We start from the raw sequence: 19,134 nt of genomic DNA, 5'->3' as shown, positions 1-19,134 counted from the left end.
GAAAAAAGTTTTGATGAAATTGATTCAAAACTGATAATTTTTGCTCCTTTCGAACTCTTTTTCAACAAGGATACTCTCAAACATCTTTACGCGTCATGTACCTAAATTCCTGTATTTTATGTGTGATGAGATTCATATTAAACAATGAATTTAAATCAGTTAGCTAGATTTTTCTCATGAACACATCGATTTTATGATATTTCACACTGTTTAGAAGACATTTTCCAGTCAACTCTGAATAGTATTGGGCTAATAAAACAAACTTATATACAACCGTAGATAAAAAAAACCAACCTCTAAAAGCAACACAAAGCGTGTTCTTTATCACGCTTCGTCAAACTTGACCCGGCTTGAAAAATTGTATGATGGAATTGCGATAGTCTGAAGTGTTGGGCTGGAGAAATGAAAAAAGGAATAACTCTATCTTTTCACTGAGAGGCCATGACCCCGTTAGGTGCTTTTTTCTACTTCTTGAAACTTGAACTAGATTCCGACACGAGAGCAACCCAAAATCAAGTTTACCTCAATTATATGAGTTTTTTTCCCTTTTGCGGAGAACTCTCCATAACACCTATACAAACACTCGAACGCAAGTGTAGGTTACAATGTAAGAAACAAATATCAAAACACCTGCAAAGGCAAACTCATACCCGAGTTTTCCGACTGGTCACCACCACCCGGTGTAAGTTAATATCAACAACTCTTCGCACGAATCATAACCTCACACTTTCCCACCCAGACCCGTGCGTGGGTGGGAAAATCTTTCAGGGTTAATTTGTAGTTTTGTTTTGGCTCCCGAAATCTAACTCTGGGAGCCGAATTTTTCTTCTACTCCTTCTTCGTAGAAGCCGGAGTGGAAATTCCGATTACTGACCGGCTGACTGCTGATAACAGGTCGATTTTTCTACTCCTTCGCGCCATTCCATCCGTCATCAGATGGTCATTAGAGATGCTTATTGGCGTCAATGTCAAACGGCGAAGCAGGAGGAATGTTTGTATTTGTAAAAATCGCGTTTTATCGCCTTTAGCAAGCAAGCTAGCCAGGCAGTTGAGCACTTTATTTGGTGAAATATTGAGTCGGTGATTTCGTGTTTTTATACCGTGCCGAGACATTAGGTGGAATGATAAATGCCGAGGGGAATTAACATTTTGTGAACCGATTACGGCTGGCAAATTCTTTCTTGACCTTGGCTGAGATTTCGTGACTTCCCATCCTAGCTACCAAGGAATTGAAATGTTGGGAAATATTCATGATCAATTTTCTATGAGAATTTCTACTCTTTAACCTTGGACTTCAGGCTGAGACACTATACGACCTTCACTTAAAAATGTTGTTAATTTTTTTCTGTTTTGTGCACAAAAAAGATTTATCAAATCACAACATGAATCTCCATTTTTGTAGTGCTTTTGAAACTGGTTAGAAGTAGTTTAACAATTTAAAGGGTGATACGGTCAAAATTTGGTCAATATCAACTTGACGTATTTCTTTCAATTTTGCATTTCAAAATCCGGAACACCCCTCATTTTGATGAAGTGTGTGTGTAAAGAATGTTGCTCCTATTTTGATTTTGGAACTCATTCTTCAGTTGTCAAAATGCCGTCCAAGGAAGAAGAGCAGCGTATCAAAATTTTGCTCGCGCATCGCGAAAATCCGACTAACTCGCATGCAAAGCTGGCAAAATAGCTAAAAGTTGGCAAATCAACCGTTACAAATGTAATTAAAGTTTTTGGGGAACGTTTGTCGACAGCCAGGAAGTCTGGATCGGGGGGAATATCGAAAACCGGAAGCCGCTGAGACGACAAAGAGAGTTGCCGGTAGTTTCAAGTGAAAAACCCTAACCTCTCTCCCGAGATGCCACAAATAATCTGGATGTATCGTCTACAACCGTGCATCGAGCCAAAAAACGAGCCGGACTATCGACTTACTAGAAGATAGTGACTCCAAATCGCGATGATAAACAAAACACGACGGCCAAAGCGCGATCCCGAAGGCTGTACACGACGATGCTGACGAAGTTTGACTGCGTGGTAATGGACGACGAAACCTACGTCAAAGCCGACTACAAGCAGCTTACGGGACAGGAGTTTTATACGGCAAAAGAAAGGGGAAAGGTAGCAGATATTTTCAAGCATATGAAACTGTCAAAGTTCGCGAAGAAATAGCTGGTTTGGCAAGCCATCTGTACCTGTGGCTTGAAAAGCAGCATTTTCATAGCTTCCGGGACTGTCAACCAAGAAATTTACGTGACAGAGTGTTTGAATAAACGTCTGCTGCCTTTCCTGAAGAAACACGGTTGTTCTTACTGTTTAGGCCGGGTTTGACACCTTGCCATTACGGTAAAAAGGCCATGGAGTGGTACGCCGCCAACAACTTGCAGGTGGTTCCCAAGGACAAGAACCCTCCCAACACGCCAGAGCTCCGCCCATTTAAGAAATACTGGGCTATTGTCAAGCGGAACCTAAAGAAGACCAAAAAAACTGCTAAGGACGAGCAGCATTTCAAGGCAAACTGGCTTTCTGCGGCGAAGAAGGTGGACAAGGTTGCTGTACAAAATCTGATGGCAGGGGTTAAGCGTAAGGCCCGGCAATTCGGATTTGGAAAAGCGGAAGCCTAACTGAATATTTTTCCTGAATTTAATACTTATTAAACTTGAAAAAGAAATTTAATTTGATTTTTTAAATAAACGATTTCACCGATTTACACGCGATTTCCTTTGACCAAATTTTGACCGTACCACCCTTTATGCGAACACTTTGTCACTTCAAAATAAGTCTAGCTACTTCAAAATTGAGCTGAAAAGAAGTCATATTACAATACACGACTGAGCTAAAGACTGTGACCTTGTTATTACTGGACAAGCGGGTTCGGTCGGTCTCGGATCCGCAGGCCAGCTTCGTCTTGGACGTATTAATCATCAACCCAATCCTTCCTGCTTCGCGTTTCAGTTTGCGGTAGATCTCCTCCACCGCCGCAGATGATCTGCCGACTATATCAATGTCATCGGAAAAGCAGATAAGTTTACTGGATCTGTTGAAAATCGTGCCCCGCATTTCGCCCACCGCTCGTCGAATAACACCTTCTAGCGCCACGTTGAACATCATGCAGGATAGACCATCACCTTGTCGAAATCCGCACACAGCACTGGGTTCCATCCATCGTCGCCTTGATCAGTCTGATCAGCTCCCCGGAAAAGCCGTTCTCGTCCATGGTTTTCCATAGCTCGTTACGGTCGATCGTGTCGTATGCGACTTTGAAGTCGATGAATAGATGGTGCGTAGAGACTTGGTGTTCACGGCATTTTTGGAGGATTTGCTGTAATGTGAATATTTGATCCGTCATTGACCGTCCCTCCATGAAGCCGGCCTGATGACTTTCCACGAATCTGTTTGCTTGTGGCCTTAGGCAGCGGAGTAGGATTCGGGGCAACACAGTTCTCACAGTCCAGTTTGTGGCCCTTCTTGTAGATGGGGCATATTACCCCCTCTTTCTACTCCTCCGGTAGCTGTTCTATGTCTCAGATCCGGACTATCAACCGGTGTAGGCAATCGGCCAACTTGTCCGGGCCCATTTTGATGAGTTCAGCTGCGAAGCCATCCTTCCCAGCCAACTTGTTTCTATTCAGCTGGCGAATGGCTTCCTTAACTTCACTCATCGTTTGGAGTGGCTCCTCTACGTCGCACAGTGGGCCAGGAACCACTCTTTTGCGGTCAAAATTGACTGCAGGCCGAAGGTTTCTTTGTAGCTTATCGGTGTTTTCGACAAAGTTACTCGACTATATTTGCGATATCCATTGATGGATTTGAATTAGTTCTATGTTTCTCCGCAAGGTGGCGCCAAAATCTAACTTTTTACAGAAGCAAGATACAGGCTAGGTTTTTTCCACAAAGTTGTTATTTTATACCTTTCACATCAACTTTGTAGAACATCGTTAAGCTCTATGTTGTGTACTTACCTTGCAAAAATAATAATTTAAGAAAACCTTGCACAAAAATGGGTTTTTCACCTATTTTTGTTTTTAGCTATACAATATCTCAAGATATCTTATATCTCTTTCCATGTAAAAATGTCGATGGGTTTTCGTAGCATCCTTGCCAAAGGATTTAATAAAGTTGGTTAATTTCAATACCAATTAACATATTTCAAGACCTTTTGTCAAAGAAAACATCAGCTTTTCTCGTAGAACAGTCGAATTTTCATCGTTCAGTTTGTGGATGAGCCTATGGCTTGTTGAGTTGGTGCTTGAATAAATAATGCAGCACATTTTTTGCTTTTTTAATCCAAATCTTTAAAATATAAATTTTCAAAATTAATAAAGAAAAAACAGTTTAAAACTATTATTTTTTATAAATAAGACCAAGTGTGCTTGATCGCTTAATTATGCATCGAAATAAACTAAAGCAATAATAAAACGACAAAAATTTGACTATTCTACGAGAAATGCGGATGTTTTCTTTGAAAAAGGTCTTTGAATATGTGAATTTGTATTGAAAATTAACCAACTTTATTAAATCATTTAGTAAGGAAGCCACGAGAACCCACAGATATTTTTTACATGCATTTAAATCAAAATCAAAACTGTCACTTCTCGAAAAATGAGGCACACCAAACTGCTCGCAAGCAAGTAATTGCAATTTGAAAAATGTATAATTTTAACCAATTTTTCTGCGATTTTGACAGAAAAAATCTGCGAAACGAATAGTTTTCCACTAGAATATCTTATTTGAGTCCAAATCAGCGCCGATGTGGTCTAGCGGATAGGCTGGCGCGAGTCTGGTTTTGGTATGTCAGGCGTACTTGGTTCGATTTCCGGTATCGGCAAGAAAAACTTTTGGGTTTGATTCCCATAAGTGGCCGACAGGTAAGATGTGTTTCCTTATATAACTGACTATATAATAAGAGTGTTCAATCAGTTGCCAGCTGGTCAGGTATATACACGGATGCCGGAATACCTGTAAGTAAACTAGCCCACCTGATTGACTCGTTCTTCCAATATAAACCTACATTAACACAATACATTCACTCCATAACAGTTCATACGAAGCCATGGGGTCCGGGTATGGTGTACGTGTTGCATTGGAGATTTGTAATCAAGATATTAGAACCAAATTTGGCACGGGAAGGTATTTGGATACGAAAAATATTTCTATGATTATTTGAGACCCCTCCCTCTTTCCAGTGGGAAGTTATAAAGGAAGAAGGGGGCCCCTTTTAAATTTTTTACATAACTCAAAATCTATTTAAGCAAATGGAACCAAATTTGGCATGGATGGGTATTTGGGAACGTGACATTTTCTAATGATTGTTTGAGACTTCTTCCTTCTTCCAGCGGGGAGAAAGGAAAGAGGGAGGGGAGTTTCATACAATTTTTAACTGCGTAACTCAAGAACAACAACAGCAAATGGAACCAAATTTGGCATGGAACGATATTTCGGTACGAGAAATGGTTCTATGAATATTTGATATCCCTCACTCCTTCAAAGAGGTGGATAAAAAGGGAGAGGAGAGGTCTCCCTTACAATTTTTAGTTTAACTGGAGAGTTGATCGAGGAAATTGAACCATATTTGGCATGTGAGGGTATTTGGATACGAGAAATGTTTCTATTTTAAATTGAAATCCCACCTTTTTCCAGCGGAAAGATATAAAGGGGGAAAGAGGGGCTCCCATACAATTTCTTTGCCTAACTCGAGAATTAATCGAGCAAATGATTTGGTTTCAAATTTGGTTTGAAACCAAAAAGTATTTGAGTACGAAAAATACTTTCTCTATTCGAAACAATTCCTTTATTGCAGTAGGATGATAGAATTGGGAATATAGGAAGGGAAGAGGAGGCTTAAATTTAACTTTTATTGTACAAAACCCGAGAAATGGACAAAACTTAACATGGAAAATCATTTTGGTATGATTCTATGATTATCTGACACACCATCTCCTCCTTTCAGTGAGTAGGTACATAGAAGGAGGGAGGTGAGCCCAATAAAATTTTGTTCGCATAAGTTCTCAATTTATGCTAACAAAGCCAACAAATGGAAACAAATATGGCATAGAAAGGTACTTGATTACGAGATAGGTTTCTAAGATTGTTATAGACCCTTATGCTTTACAGTGTAGAGAGGGGAAGAAAGGAAGAGGCTCCATATACATTTTGTTGTAAAGCTTAAAAACTTATCAAAGAATGGAATTATATTTTATTTAAGAGCATTTTTAGGCACAAAAAAATGGGTATGATTATTAAAGACCACGACCTCCATTCAGCAAGGGGTGAAGAGAAGGACAGGGGAGGGGGCTGTCTTATCTGTTTTTTTTGCTTAAATCCAGAACATATCAAGCAAAAACAGCCATATTTTTTAAGTTAGATTGATTGCGTACAATTAATTTGAGACCCTCCCTACAGATTAAAATTAGCAGATCTGCAGAACAAATTTATAAAGAAAGATTAAGAATATTATTTTAAGTAATCTTTGTATTGCAAACCGGAACCAGCTGCAGGTCTCATTTTATAGCAATTGCTTATGAGTTATGTTTTAACTTGATTTAAAATAACGTCAATAAAACAATAAACATTTGATTAATTTTTGAAAATATTAGCTGATTTTGAAAGGTGTAGCAAAGCACACCGGTTCAGCTAGTGGTCTTTAAAACTCAAAAGGAATAATTTAAACAATGATTTATAAATGACAACACATCATGATGCACAGAACCAAAGAAATGTCGTAAATGAATCTGTTGTCAGGCTAAGCATTCCTGAATTTGTCGAGCATTCAAGTAAGGAATTTTTCAAAAAAAAAAAAAAAATTAAAAATCTTAGCAACTTTTCCAATATTTGGAAAAATCTATTCGATAAGAAAAGTTCAAAATAAGATATTTCAATTCAACGTTACAATACCACTTTCACAACAACCACGTTCAAGACGTTTATTTTTTAAATAATTCGTTTATTTGACACGGCTCAAACCTTTCAGTATTACTCCCGTTCAAGTCGTATTTGATTTTTATTTTGATGGAATTGTCTCAAAAAACTTCACAAAAATGATAAACTGTAAAATCTTTTTAAAAAATTTCGAGGAATGTGAATCAATCATGGCCGAATATAAATATATTACCTCAATATTCTGGCAGCTGAACCACACCAACTTTTATTTAAAATCCTACGTTGAAAACCTGGGCTAGTCTAGATAAGCCCATGCCATCTGAAATACTTTTCCTAGATTGATTGGCTTTATTCAGATTTTATCAGTGCTTCATAAGTAACTAAATGTATACATATTAGAGAAATTTTTTTAAGTGTTCAATTTAAAAAGTTAAATACCATAATATGTTAGTTAAGATTTCATCAAAGGGATTTAATGTTCATAAAAAAAGAGAAAGCTCAAACCACTCGCGGACTTAATTCGTTTCTGAATCGGTCCCCTTGATGAAGGTTTGGTGGTCATTCATAAACCAATGATTCTTTCTTGTTCATACACAAATATTCTGAAACAACCTGAGGTGTTTTTAATCATCACTTTGTTTAAATGAGTAAAAAGTTTAAAGTTTTAAAAATATAAAAAAAATTGCGGAAATTCTGGACTACCGGCTTTTTTAAATGAAAGCTTATTTTGTGCTTCCCTTCAAACCAAATTTCATCAATGTTTTCGAAAGCCTTATTGTTGAATGAGTAAAGCCCGGTGTTCCATCGTCGCATCGAAATTTACGCTCAGCTGACGTCATTCTGTCAGTGGCCTTATATTCAGAATAGCCAACGATTCTGTTAACCGTCAATTGAGCATTGTTGGTAAAGATCTATTGCACATTGCTGGTGGCCAAGAATCGGATAATCGAAACGGAAAACAATTGGTACGGCGGCCTAGTAATTGAAGCACCACAGTGAGTACTTCGCATGCATTTTACTCAATTTAATGAAAGTTCCATAGAGCAAACATATTTTTGTTGAACTCTAAGCAAGTTAGCAAGTAAATTCTTCAAAGGATGTTCTAGGGTGCACTCAACAGGAACGTTGGAATGTTGAAAAAAGGGGTAAGCCATGCCTTAGCGGCCAAGGTCGGGTACATTTACCCTATGAAACAAAGTTTGTTGCGAGATATGGCTCCCTTATGAATCGGAATGCAATCCAAATGTCGATGTGGTGGCATCTCACTTGCACTTTAGCGATCCTATCGCGATTGATCAATGAGTTCATATGCTCCGTTGTTGTATGAGTGAGGCCCGTTTTTTTTTCAGTAGGCCAATTTTAGGAATACCGAAACAACCAGAATAGCAACCTGGGGGCATAATTGAGAGCATTTCAATCAATAGTTTGGAAAATTTCATTTGAAGTTGACCACAGTTCTAAAGCCGAAACTAATTTTACTGCACTCATGACAAGTAAGCAATCACATTTGTTGAAGAAAATTCAAAGATGCATATTACAGAAAGGTTAAAATCATGGACTACTTCAACCATGCCGTAGGGGCCAAGATTGGGATCATTTACCCTACACTTTTAGTTTATTTAGCAGACATTACCTCAAACGGCCATATCTGCATTTTGCCCAATAGCCACGCATGCATACCTACATGCAGCAACATCAAAATTGAAGACACCAACTGAACGATCACCCTGAGTTCCTTCATATTCTCTGATTTCCCTTAATTCTCTTCTGGATCGCTCATACTGCAACTCGATATAAATTGACATTTTGAAAGGTAGAAAAAAAAATTTCCTTCGTCTTAATATTTTACAAACAGCTATCCCACTGCCTTGAAATCCAGTCATTTAGTTATGTCCATCTGCAACGATAAATCTGAAAGTTCAACCTTCAAGTCGATATGGCTAAGTTTGGCAATCTTTCGTTCGTTTTGCTCGTGTGATAAAATCGCCTAAATGACCGACCATGTTTGCCATAGTTTACGATAACCTGTTGGCTTTTCGTGGCTAAAGGCTGAAAGTCAGTCAGTCAGCCAATCCCTTCTTAGCCAAATGAAGTTGGCAGGTCACGGTCAATCGGTCAGTAAAACATCTACCTACTAGTCCTAGAAGTGAAATTGGAAAGTTCTTGCGCTGCCTATGTAGTTCCGGAAAGCACTGAGAAAACCTGTAGAAGTACCTGAGAGTAGATGCATGTCCTTAATTTATTTTCTTCCACGGAACCGTCGTCTTCGTCGTCTTGATAGCTCTTGCACCACATCATGATTAGTGCCCGGAATAGCCTGACCTGGCTTGACTTGGTATGGTCCGGTAAAGGGCGGGGAAGGCAAATGCTTTTTGGAAAATTGCATGTTTGCTGGTGCTTAGCCACACCCTTTGGCTGTATGTAGGTATGGAGTTGCAAACTAATGGCGACCTGAAGGAGCTGATTGAGGTTAGGTCGAGAAACACGAAAGCCAACGATTTAATCCCATTTTCCAAAGTTTAAAATATTATTGATGGGAGCAAATTTTAAAGGTCCAACAGCCGAAAATAACACCGAACGATGCAGCAGCAGCAGACCTGGACCTGGAAATGAAAGTAATAAATTCATTTAAACTCGATTGAAAATTTGCGAAACATTTGCATTCCCATACAGTTGCTGAATCACTACCGTTGATGTGAAACTACTTAGGGATTGTGGGGCTCTGTTTACAACATGCAAACATGATTTGCATAAAATAACAATCAACATTTCTTGGGACTAGCAGAAGATTGAAAGCGAGGAGTCATGGCTGATGATAGTTTTTATGCCATAATTTCAAGACACGGGTTCGAAGATTTATTACCTGCAAACGTTAATTTACGGAGAATTTAAAGCAAATAGTTGAAAATCTGAATATTTTTGTGCAAGCCGATAGAGGTCATCTATTTTTGTTTTAAGAAATTTTTTGAGAGGTCATCATGATGAACTTTTTATAGTATAATTAACTGACCCCGAAGGGGTCTTTTAAATTTCATCCATTTTGATTTGATTTTGTTCAATTATCAGATACACTTGTTTCAATTGATATTCTAACATTTTTTCTCTCTCTTTCATTCCAGGATAATTACAATGTGATACATATTGCTTCCATGTTCTCTAGAGAAGATGTAGTTAAATTACTTTTAAACAAGAAAGGCGTCGATCCGTACTCGACGGGTGGGGTAAGTATGGCGAATCCTTTTCATTTGATAGTCGCTAATTTTGATTGGCAAAAACCCGTGTTCCGATTCAGCACTCAGCTTGATTACATCCGATATGAGAAAAGGTTGCAGGAAGCGGAACCAATGAGAAGGCCATAGGGGCGCAGTAATTTTTATGCAGATTTAAAACACTGGAAGCGAATTTCACGTGGTAGCTTATAATGATGATGAGTAGTTATTTTCGGTTTATGGTTGGTTATCATTACTAATGAGATATCGAAACCGGAGTAGGCGTTAGCGTTAAAAATAGCTTAGCTTAGCTTAGCTTGATTGACTACTCACATCCACCTTAAATCATTGAACTTGAAATGCAACATTAAAAGTATTTAACTCAATAATTGCTTATAAGCTTCGTCAACCTTTAATTGTATTTTTATCGGCATTAAAACAAACGCATTTCAAATTCCATGATCTCTGGCATGGCTCAGTAGAACGAGTTCCACATCGCCAATGGTTGCTACTCCGTGATTGACCGAGGCCATCAATTTTGTCCAGAGGTCAAATGAATGGTATCTGGGATTGACAGCACATTCACAATGAACAAAACTGATGCTCTCTCTTTAAACATCAATAACGGCGCCGGCCACGTCCTAGTAGTCAATGGATAGAAGGAAAATAGAGAAAAGGGATTGAAAGTATAATAATTCATGCTTTAGGACCGAGGTCACCTCTGCATCCTAGCAAAACAATTTTTTGTGTGGATTGGGTAAAAAGGATATGATCAGGAAACACTTTTGACTAGTGTTATGCAATCCGGGTTGAAATCCTATTCTCCTAAGCTCCTGTGATTTCGTATTGAAACGATTCAATTTAGATGGCATTTTTTAATAACTACATATTTAAAATTTGATTAGCTATCTAAAGGTTACCAATATAAATTGTCGCATAATAAACTCCCTGCCATAAATCAAATTTAGTTTAACTAAAACCCGGAGGATATTTTTATAAATTTAAGTGGATCATCAAATTTCAGAAGATTTGAGATTCGAAACTACAACTGTATGATCTTATTCTTTACGATACTCTATCTAGTAAATGGTTGAAGGTACTTTCTCAAAATTAAAAGAAAACATTTACTGAAGCTAAATTCAATCGGCCTATTCAATAATTATTTACTGGAGCTGAGTTAAAGCCACATTGGAATTCGACAAAATGTAATGCCATCCAATGCCATACTATGATGAATTACGCCATGTTTGTTTTAACGAATTGTATAAAAGCTCAAAATTTTTTTCCTTTTAAAATCAAAAAATCCGAATTTCGCCAGGTTTTTTCGCCTTGCTAATCAGATAACTATTGAAAATTAACTTAATGTGTACTTTGTATTCTGAATCACACTCATTATTATTTTTTCATTTTCCGTCGGTAGCATTTTTTTAGTAAATAAACCCTTACGCCGCATATCTTTTCGTTCGCGTCACAACTCAACCCTAAAAAGGACACACACACGCACACACACACACACACACACACACACACACACACACACACACACCGTTTTTTCGATTGCTATTTTATTTTTATAGAAAATAGGTATATATTTATTAACATAAAAAACACAAAAATATATCTGCAATAAAAACGGTAGCTTTCTTGATGTAATCAGTTTTGTTTCTCATACTTCAATACTAATCTTCATTATCTTTTTCCTTTTTTAACTTTTCGTAAAGTCTGTCGTCGCTTCAGTCATCCGATATCTTCGAATATCGCCTACCTCTCCTTAAGACAAAGAGAGTATGCCGAATATTTTCAAAACTAGTCGATCTATTTCAAGACTCAGTCTTATATCGAAAATGTATCTATATTAAACATGTGTGTATTGAGATTATAGGTATCAAAATCATAAGAAACTACATATATAGATAATTCTTGCATGATGCTTTAAAGGGTCTTCTAGTCTTCGCGTGATTAACTGTCTATAGTGGGAAAAAACCCCTTAGAATCTTCTATTAACATTTTCCAATTGGAAATCTTTCCAATTTGAAAGCAATGCCCCAACATTGAAAATGAATCTTTCTTTTCCATTCCCTTTCCATTTCAAATAGAAATCGTCGATTGAAAATAAATGAAAAGTTATACTTATCTTTCTTATCTTCCATTCTCCTTATCCTTTCTCATGGGGAAATATTTTACAATCCAATAATAATGGTAGCATAACGATGACAGTAGAGGCCTTCGGCAGTCAAAGGTATTACAGCACACCCTGGTGCTGAATTTCAAGTAAGCTTTTCGGAAAGGCTTTTTTTCCGTTTCATCGACCAATCGATTAACACTCGATGAAATTTTAAATTACTCTCACTTGCACTTACACAGCTTTCTGAATTCCATAACCACACCAACTTTTATTATGCCTCCTCCCCCACGCTAATATGCTCATTTTGACAATTCACCAACATAACCAACACACACTTAGCAGGTATAACTGGTAAACACACGGCTTGCTCCTAGCACTGTAACATTTGGCTATATTTTCATAGCAAAGCTTGCCTCTCGGTCGACCAACAATATGGCGAAATGCTCTCGAAGAAACAGCTAGAAGGAAAAAAAAACACCAAAAAACACCTCCGACACGCGCGATTTAAAAAATTTTCAGCCAAATCTTGTCTCCCGCTCCTTATAACGAAACAGAAACAATTCCGGCGGAACTGGGCCCAAAAAAACACGACTTTTTTAAAAGAAATATGCGACCGAAAATCAAAACGCCTTCCACTTGGCCGTGTTGCCAACCTTCATCAGTAGGCGTTAGCGTTAAAAATAAACGTATAAACTAAAGAGCCTATAGTACCTACTATAGTCTCTTTAGTATAAACATAGCTATATTTTTTGTGAAGAAATAGTATCATCCAAACTAAGTTTTTTAAAACCGTGGATTTCAAATGATGTAAATGCAAACCGGCACAGCGAGACCATTCAGCAAGTGGCTAAATCTTGAACCGGACAGGACTGGGACCGGAATAGAAATCGCGTCACCCGAACCGAATCCAGGGAAACTTTCACATTTCCATTTGCTGAAATGGTTCTAAAGCAGGGGTGAGCAACCTTTTGAAGCAACGGGCCACTTTGAATTTTAAATTCTTTCTGCGGGCCGCATTAAAATAAAATTGAAGTAAAATTAGTTTGCAGAGCTTATCGCAATTTTTATAACAGCAAATTTTTGACAAAAACAAAACTGAAGAAGGATGAATAAAACGAATTCATGTATATGCATAAACAGTTTTTTTCATAAGGTGATTTAACCAGCCGAAATTGAATAGGTTCATCACTTAACCTTGATCATTTTTCAATCATTTAAATTTTTAATTGATTTGGAGTGTTTAGCAAATATTCCTTTTTACAAAAAGGAAACATCATTTGCTCCTTTTATGAACTAAAAACGAAAATTTTTAAAAGTCTTCTGTGGTTCGTAGAAAGATTTGAACCGTTTTCTAAGAAAACCCCGTTTTCGTTCGAACCGATGTAATAGAATTTTCCGTCATCACTTCCATTTAAAAATTTTCTTGGAGCTTAACTACAGCAATTATTTCTGTGCCCATTTTTGAAAAAAAAAATTACAATTTATTTAAATTCTTTCGTGAAGTTCCGTATAAAATCATTGCATTAGCAAGGTTCTTGAAAAATCCATAATTTCACAGATTTTTAACCAGATATGTCAATGTTACAGTTCAGATTTTTGACTCTAGCAAATTTTCAAACGTTTCATGAATTTTCAGATTTTAATTTAGATACAACAGGGATAGGCTTTCTTAGGATGAATCATGTAAATTTTATGAATTTGGTAATGTAGATTGCCAATTTTGAGGTAAAATGACTCTATTTAATAAATTTTTGGCAAATTGCCAATGAAATTTCTAGACAATAAGACAACATAAGACAACAAAATTCACATTTTTCCGAGCTGCAAGGAATCAAGTTATGAAAGATCGGTTTTACCCAAAATTGATCGAATTAAAAATTTCCACGCATATTTATCACCGAAACTAGAAGTTGTAGACAAAATCTGTGATATGTTTTGAATTCAGGACGTCAAAATCTAACAAAATCCGTTATGGGAACACAGGCACCAAAAATGCTGTTTCCCCGTGTAATCGTTACAAACTTTTTGGGTTGAATTATTCTGAGTACAGATATTGTTTTTGTCGAGATATTAGAATTTTTCTGAGTCATGTCGGTGAGAAATTTATAATCGTTCACCCAGTCTTTATTATAAAACTTTCCTTATTTCCGTCATCTACCAAGATCAAAAATATTTCACCTCATCATACAGTTCAATTTGAGAGAAGCTTCGCGGGCCGCACAAACACGTCTCGAGGGGCGCGGGTTGCTCATCCCTGTTCTAAAGTATAAATTGAAACAATTTATTAATAAAAATCTGAATTTATTCAAGGATAAAAGGATTTCCGAGAAAAGGGTAAATGTTTAAACTTTACAGGATTTCTTTTAGAAATCAAAAAATGTAATTTTTCAAAAAATGCATATAAAATTAAAAAAGTTATCACGTATCTAAATTGAGTGTTTTTAATTTTTCTGATTAAAATAGTAAAATAGTCTTAAAGTATTTGGAAATGGTAGATTTTCGCAATTTTTTAATACCGTAAACTGGGGAAACTTTGATCAACACGATTTTTTTGCAGATAATCATGATTAACTTAGTAAAAAGTTAAAATGTCTTAAAGCTGTTTACAACGTTTGAAAGCCTATAAATTGAGTTACAAAAGAGCTTAATATGGTTTTTAATAGAATATTTTTGATATTACTTAAAATGTTATTTTAAAATCTTAAAATGTCTGGTTTTTCGAAGGCTCACAAACAAACATTTCTCCTGATGGAATTTAAGCATCTAGGAGCAAATGACTTATTTTATGTGAAAGTTCATCTTTTTTCTTTGTTAAGGTTTGGATCAAGTATTATTTTCAAGATTATTTGGTGATAATTTTTGGATATTGAAAAAAAAAAACGGTGATTTTCCATGAGAAAGCCCGTATAGTAAAAATGACTAAAACCCTATGAAATGGTTTGATTTGAAGAAAAAAAGAACATGAGAATAGTGCGAGGACCTGAGTAATTGCATGAAGGCAAAATTTCATTTGTTTTTGAGACCAAAAATAGTTGAGAAATGATTATTATTTTTACCCCTAGAGGTATGCAGCAACATTGTCCATATTTTGATTATAAACGTTTTTGAAACAAAAACTTCGAAAAATTAGTTTAGTCCTAATAAAGATTACTGATTATAATGTTTATGCCTTCTGACTTCTGTGCTAAAAAAAATCAAAAGTTTTGAAGATGTTGAGGTACGTAAAAACCATAGTGATCAAAGTAACCCCGAAACTCGAAATCTGGTTTTGTAACAAACATTTAGTTATAACCACCAATGTCGTTTGAGATTACTGCAATCAATGATCATGTTTTATACTCCTCACCTCAGTAAATGTTTTAAAACTTTAAGGTATTACGAAAAAGCAACCCCTTCCAAAATATTCAAAAATGAATGAAAAAAGTGAACAAAGTTCCCCCAGTTTACGGTAATGTAATAGTAGAATAATTTTATTCTTTGTTTGTATGGCTAGAGAGCAAAAAACGTTTTATTTTCCAACACGATTGTATTAAATGATAATAAACAACACTTAAAGAATAAGATATGCATAATTCATAGATTTCTTCAGTAAGAATCGTAACGCAATCGAATAAAAATGTTATGAGTAACGTTTCAATATCAAGGGTTGTCACTGATTTAAAAAAGAAATCCTTAATCCACTTTTTGAGAGTGAATATATCACATGTTATGTACAGAGCCAACCATTTTAGGAGTTTTTTTTTGTGGAATCGCGATATAAATATAAGGCAAAAGTTGAATTGAACTGATGAGTTTCCAAAAATGCACTTATTCATTTATCACAACCTACATAAACAATAAAAAAATCAGAAGGTCAGAAAAGGAAAATTAATCCATCCATTAATAAAACTTTAATATTTTTTAAACCTCTATTATTATTCTACGAAGTTTTATCATTACTCTGAACGGTCGTTTTTAAAAATTCAAACAAATGAAAAATAATAATGAAAATTATTTCGAGGAATAATCATGAGGAAAACAAGTTTGTGTGAATAAAATTTAAACACACTTTTTACTCTTTTTTTAAACTTCTTATTACTGCCTCAAAGATAGAAATAGGAGTTTCCTTTCCAGTGTCATTTCAATCGAACAAAAGATGTGTTGAATTAGTTTGTTCATATATTTTTGGAACAAATATGGAACGAAAATGACAGCACAGACTAACAGATACGACACATAGAAGAAAATCAGTTTAAACTTTCGCAAACTGATGCCTTTCATAAAATATAAAAAATACCTCACTCCCAAAAAATGGAAGATGCGCTATGCGCGCCATCATGTGAGCAAAGTTCGTAGAAACATTATCGAAAATGACCAAAGTTGCCTATATGACCCAATAGAAAACATAATATATCACAGTAACCATAACTTTGAAAAAGAATGTAGAAACGATGCAAGACGAATCAAAACAAATGATATTTGCGAAAAATGAATTTATATTGCGACTATGTGGAGACTATGTGCAGTTCTCGACTGTCTCAATGTAAAACACGCTTGAACACATTTTTTGCTTTTTACAACATATTTGCAAAAATAGGCAAGATAGTTATAACTTTTTCCATCTATCTATGATCCAACCAGCGATATTTTTTTTCATTTTTGTAAGGAAAAATTTTTGAAGCTGGTCAATTAAAAAAATCAACTGTCGCAGTTAAAAAACTATAATATGGCTTTACTCTAATCAGGATTAAGTCGCCGATACCCTTTGTACATCCTGCGCAAGATTGGTTGCCAAGGGAGGACATCAATATGTTAAGCCAAGCAAAGCTTCAGATCTTGAACATGGATCACAAATGCAACGAACAGAGTAAACAAAAAGCAAAAAATAAATCAAAAATTTCCACAAAGCGCAAGAAGTTGAAAAATGGTTTAGTTTTTTTTAACACAATAATTTGTAATGGTCACATCTGATGTGTTATTTCCTATTTATTTTATTTTCAAAATATTTTAAACTGTTGGTAAACTAATGTTCATAACAATTAAAAACTCCCTCTTCAAGTTTCTTGAGGCCTTATAAAAAAAAATGAACACTTTTTTTTATGGAAAACTGTTCAAATGTCCTACTTTTTTCCGAAATCATAGCAATTTAAACAATATGTTTAATTTATTGTGGAACAATCAGTTTTTCCCCCTCGCATCTGTTATAGATGCATTTAAAAAAATTTATTAACTTTTAATATTCCTGATTTTGATCTTCGATTGATTGTAAGTAAACAGTTTGGTTTCCTTTTCGAATGCTTGGTAGAAAATCTTGAAAATTAACTCTCTGGAGTAACGATTATGAATGTGAAAAATTAAATTCCAATTTCTTCAGATTTACATGAGATAGTTCTGGTTAAGCTGCCTAACACATCCAGTGGGTGATTATGAGAACGCAAATGGAAAACAACTTTCATTGCCTGCTTCAATTACTCTCTGGAGCCACGTTTTTCGCTCTTAATGGTTTCAAGCAATTTTTTTCGCATTAATTATCACAGAGCTTAACCATTGAAAGTTGACAATCACGTTAGTAGTCAAACGACACGAGCGCCAAAACTAAGCCCAACCTCACAACTGGAATGCAAAAAGAACTTCATCTCCTCTTGATGTGTGTAAGGCGATTGAAGTTAAGCCATTGTTGGTAGTTTTACTGCGTTCGAAGTCAGGTATCTGAATGGGGGTAGGCTTTATAGCGGCACGTTATCCAGAATATTGTTATTAAAAAAATGAGAATCTTAAGTGTGAATTTTCAAAAAATCCATTAATTTCAGGTAAATTTTTTATGATTATCACATTAAAATATAATTTTTGTATGAATTTATGAAAAAACAACAATTTCTTAGCTTCCAAATGAACCCTCCAGATCTGCCATACGATGTTATATGAGAAAGATATGGTTGAGATAAATTGGCATGTTTTTGAAAGAATGATCCCAAACTTTTGGCCAATACATCACACTAAGGGGTGATCCCAAACTTTTGGACGATAACTTAAATGTGTTTTTTACCAATAAAAAGTACATTTTTAAATTTTTGCACAAAATTTTTAGATTGGGTTTGGAGAAGTAAAAAATAAGGATTCTAATGCAACTCAAATTTAGAAATTTGGTCCACCCTATCCCGAGATAATCGGCTTTAAATTTTTAGTGCGATTTTTTGAAAATGTTCTTACTTTAGGTTAAGTTTAAGGTACATAAGTAAAACACTATTTCTGGGCAAAATACCTCCGAAATAACAATTGCTTATAATCTTTCAAATGAGATCAGAATAATTGCAATATGTCCTTAGACGGCTGAGATATAAACGATCAAAATTCGCATGTTTTTAGCGGGTGATCCCAAACTTTTGGCCGGCAGTGTACATGTCTTTGCTGGAGTGTAAGCATGCTGCGAGCTACCAATGTTGATTATAATATCTTCGCTACCATGATTGAAATTTTTCTTTTCAAATTTGTAATGCACAGCTATCTGGTAGCGATATTGTCTAGCTCTGAAGTGTCCTTTCTTTTTGTCTGTGGTGACAGTGTTACTTGTATCCAGGGACGGGATTTTGGTAATGAAGCAAAAATTGCGACTAGTGACCAATTCTTCTCCTTACAAGTCGTTATTTTAAGATTTTTCTACATGAAAGTATGCTATGAAATGATTGTTTTTGTATTGAAAAAGTTTTCTATATGCCATTGATCATTGAGATCTCGAACATTTCGGTCATGACATGATGGTTTAAATGGGTCATTAAAAAATCACTAGCACAATGTTTGCCAAGCTTATTTTCAATCCACAATATTATCAAACACGTTAGCTAGCAATAGTTAAAAATTGATGAAAACAAAGATAAAGTCTGGACACAATGTTTTAGCTTCTATTTGGTTTCCATCTTTCATTCAATGTCCATACTTCTCATTCGTGAATTT

General features: G+C 35.7%; 1 protein-coding gene across 3 annotated transcripts in view; it reads left to right on the top strand.

The window, feature by feature from the left end:
- The window catches only part of LOC129748982 (serine/threonine-protein phosphatase 6 regulatory ankyrin repeat subunit B), a 205,757-nt gene that overhangs the window by 49,052 nt on the left and 137,571 nt on the right, over positions 1-19,134 (top strand). For all 3 annotated transcript variants that reach the window (XM_055743795.1, XM_055743794.1, XM_055743796.1), the window contains exon 4: positions 9,990-10,091. In XM_055743795.1, coding sequence (XP_055599770.1) covers positions 9,990-10,091 — 102 coding nt within the window. The remainder of the gene's footprint in view (positions 1-9,989; positions 10,092-19,134) is intronic.

This window comes from Uranotaenia lowii, chromosome 2 (genome assembly GCF_029784155.1).
Source record: "Uranotaenia lowii strain MFRU-FL chromosome 2, ASM2978415v1, whole genome shotgun sequence".
In the NCBI taxonomy this organism is placed as follows: domain Eukaryota; kingdom Metazoa; phylum Arthropoda; class Insecta; order Diptera; family Culicidae; genus Uranotaenia; species Uranotaenia lowii.
Note: the sequence above shows the minus strand (reverse complement) of the source record. Positions and strands in the feature narration are given on the sequence as shown.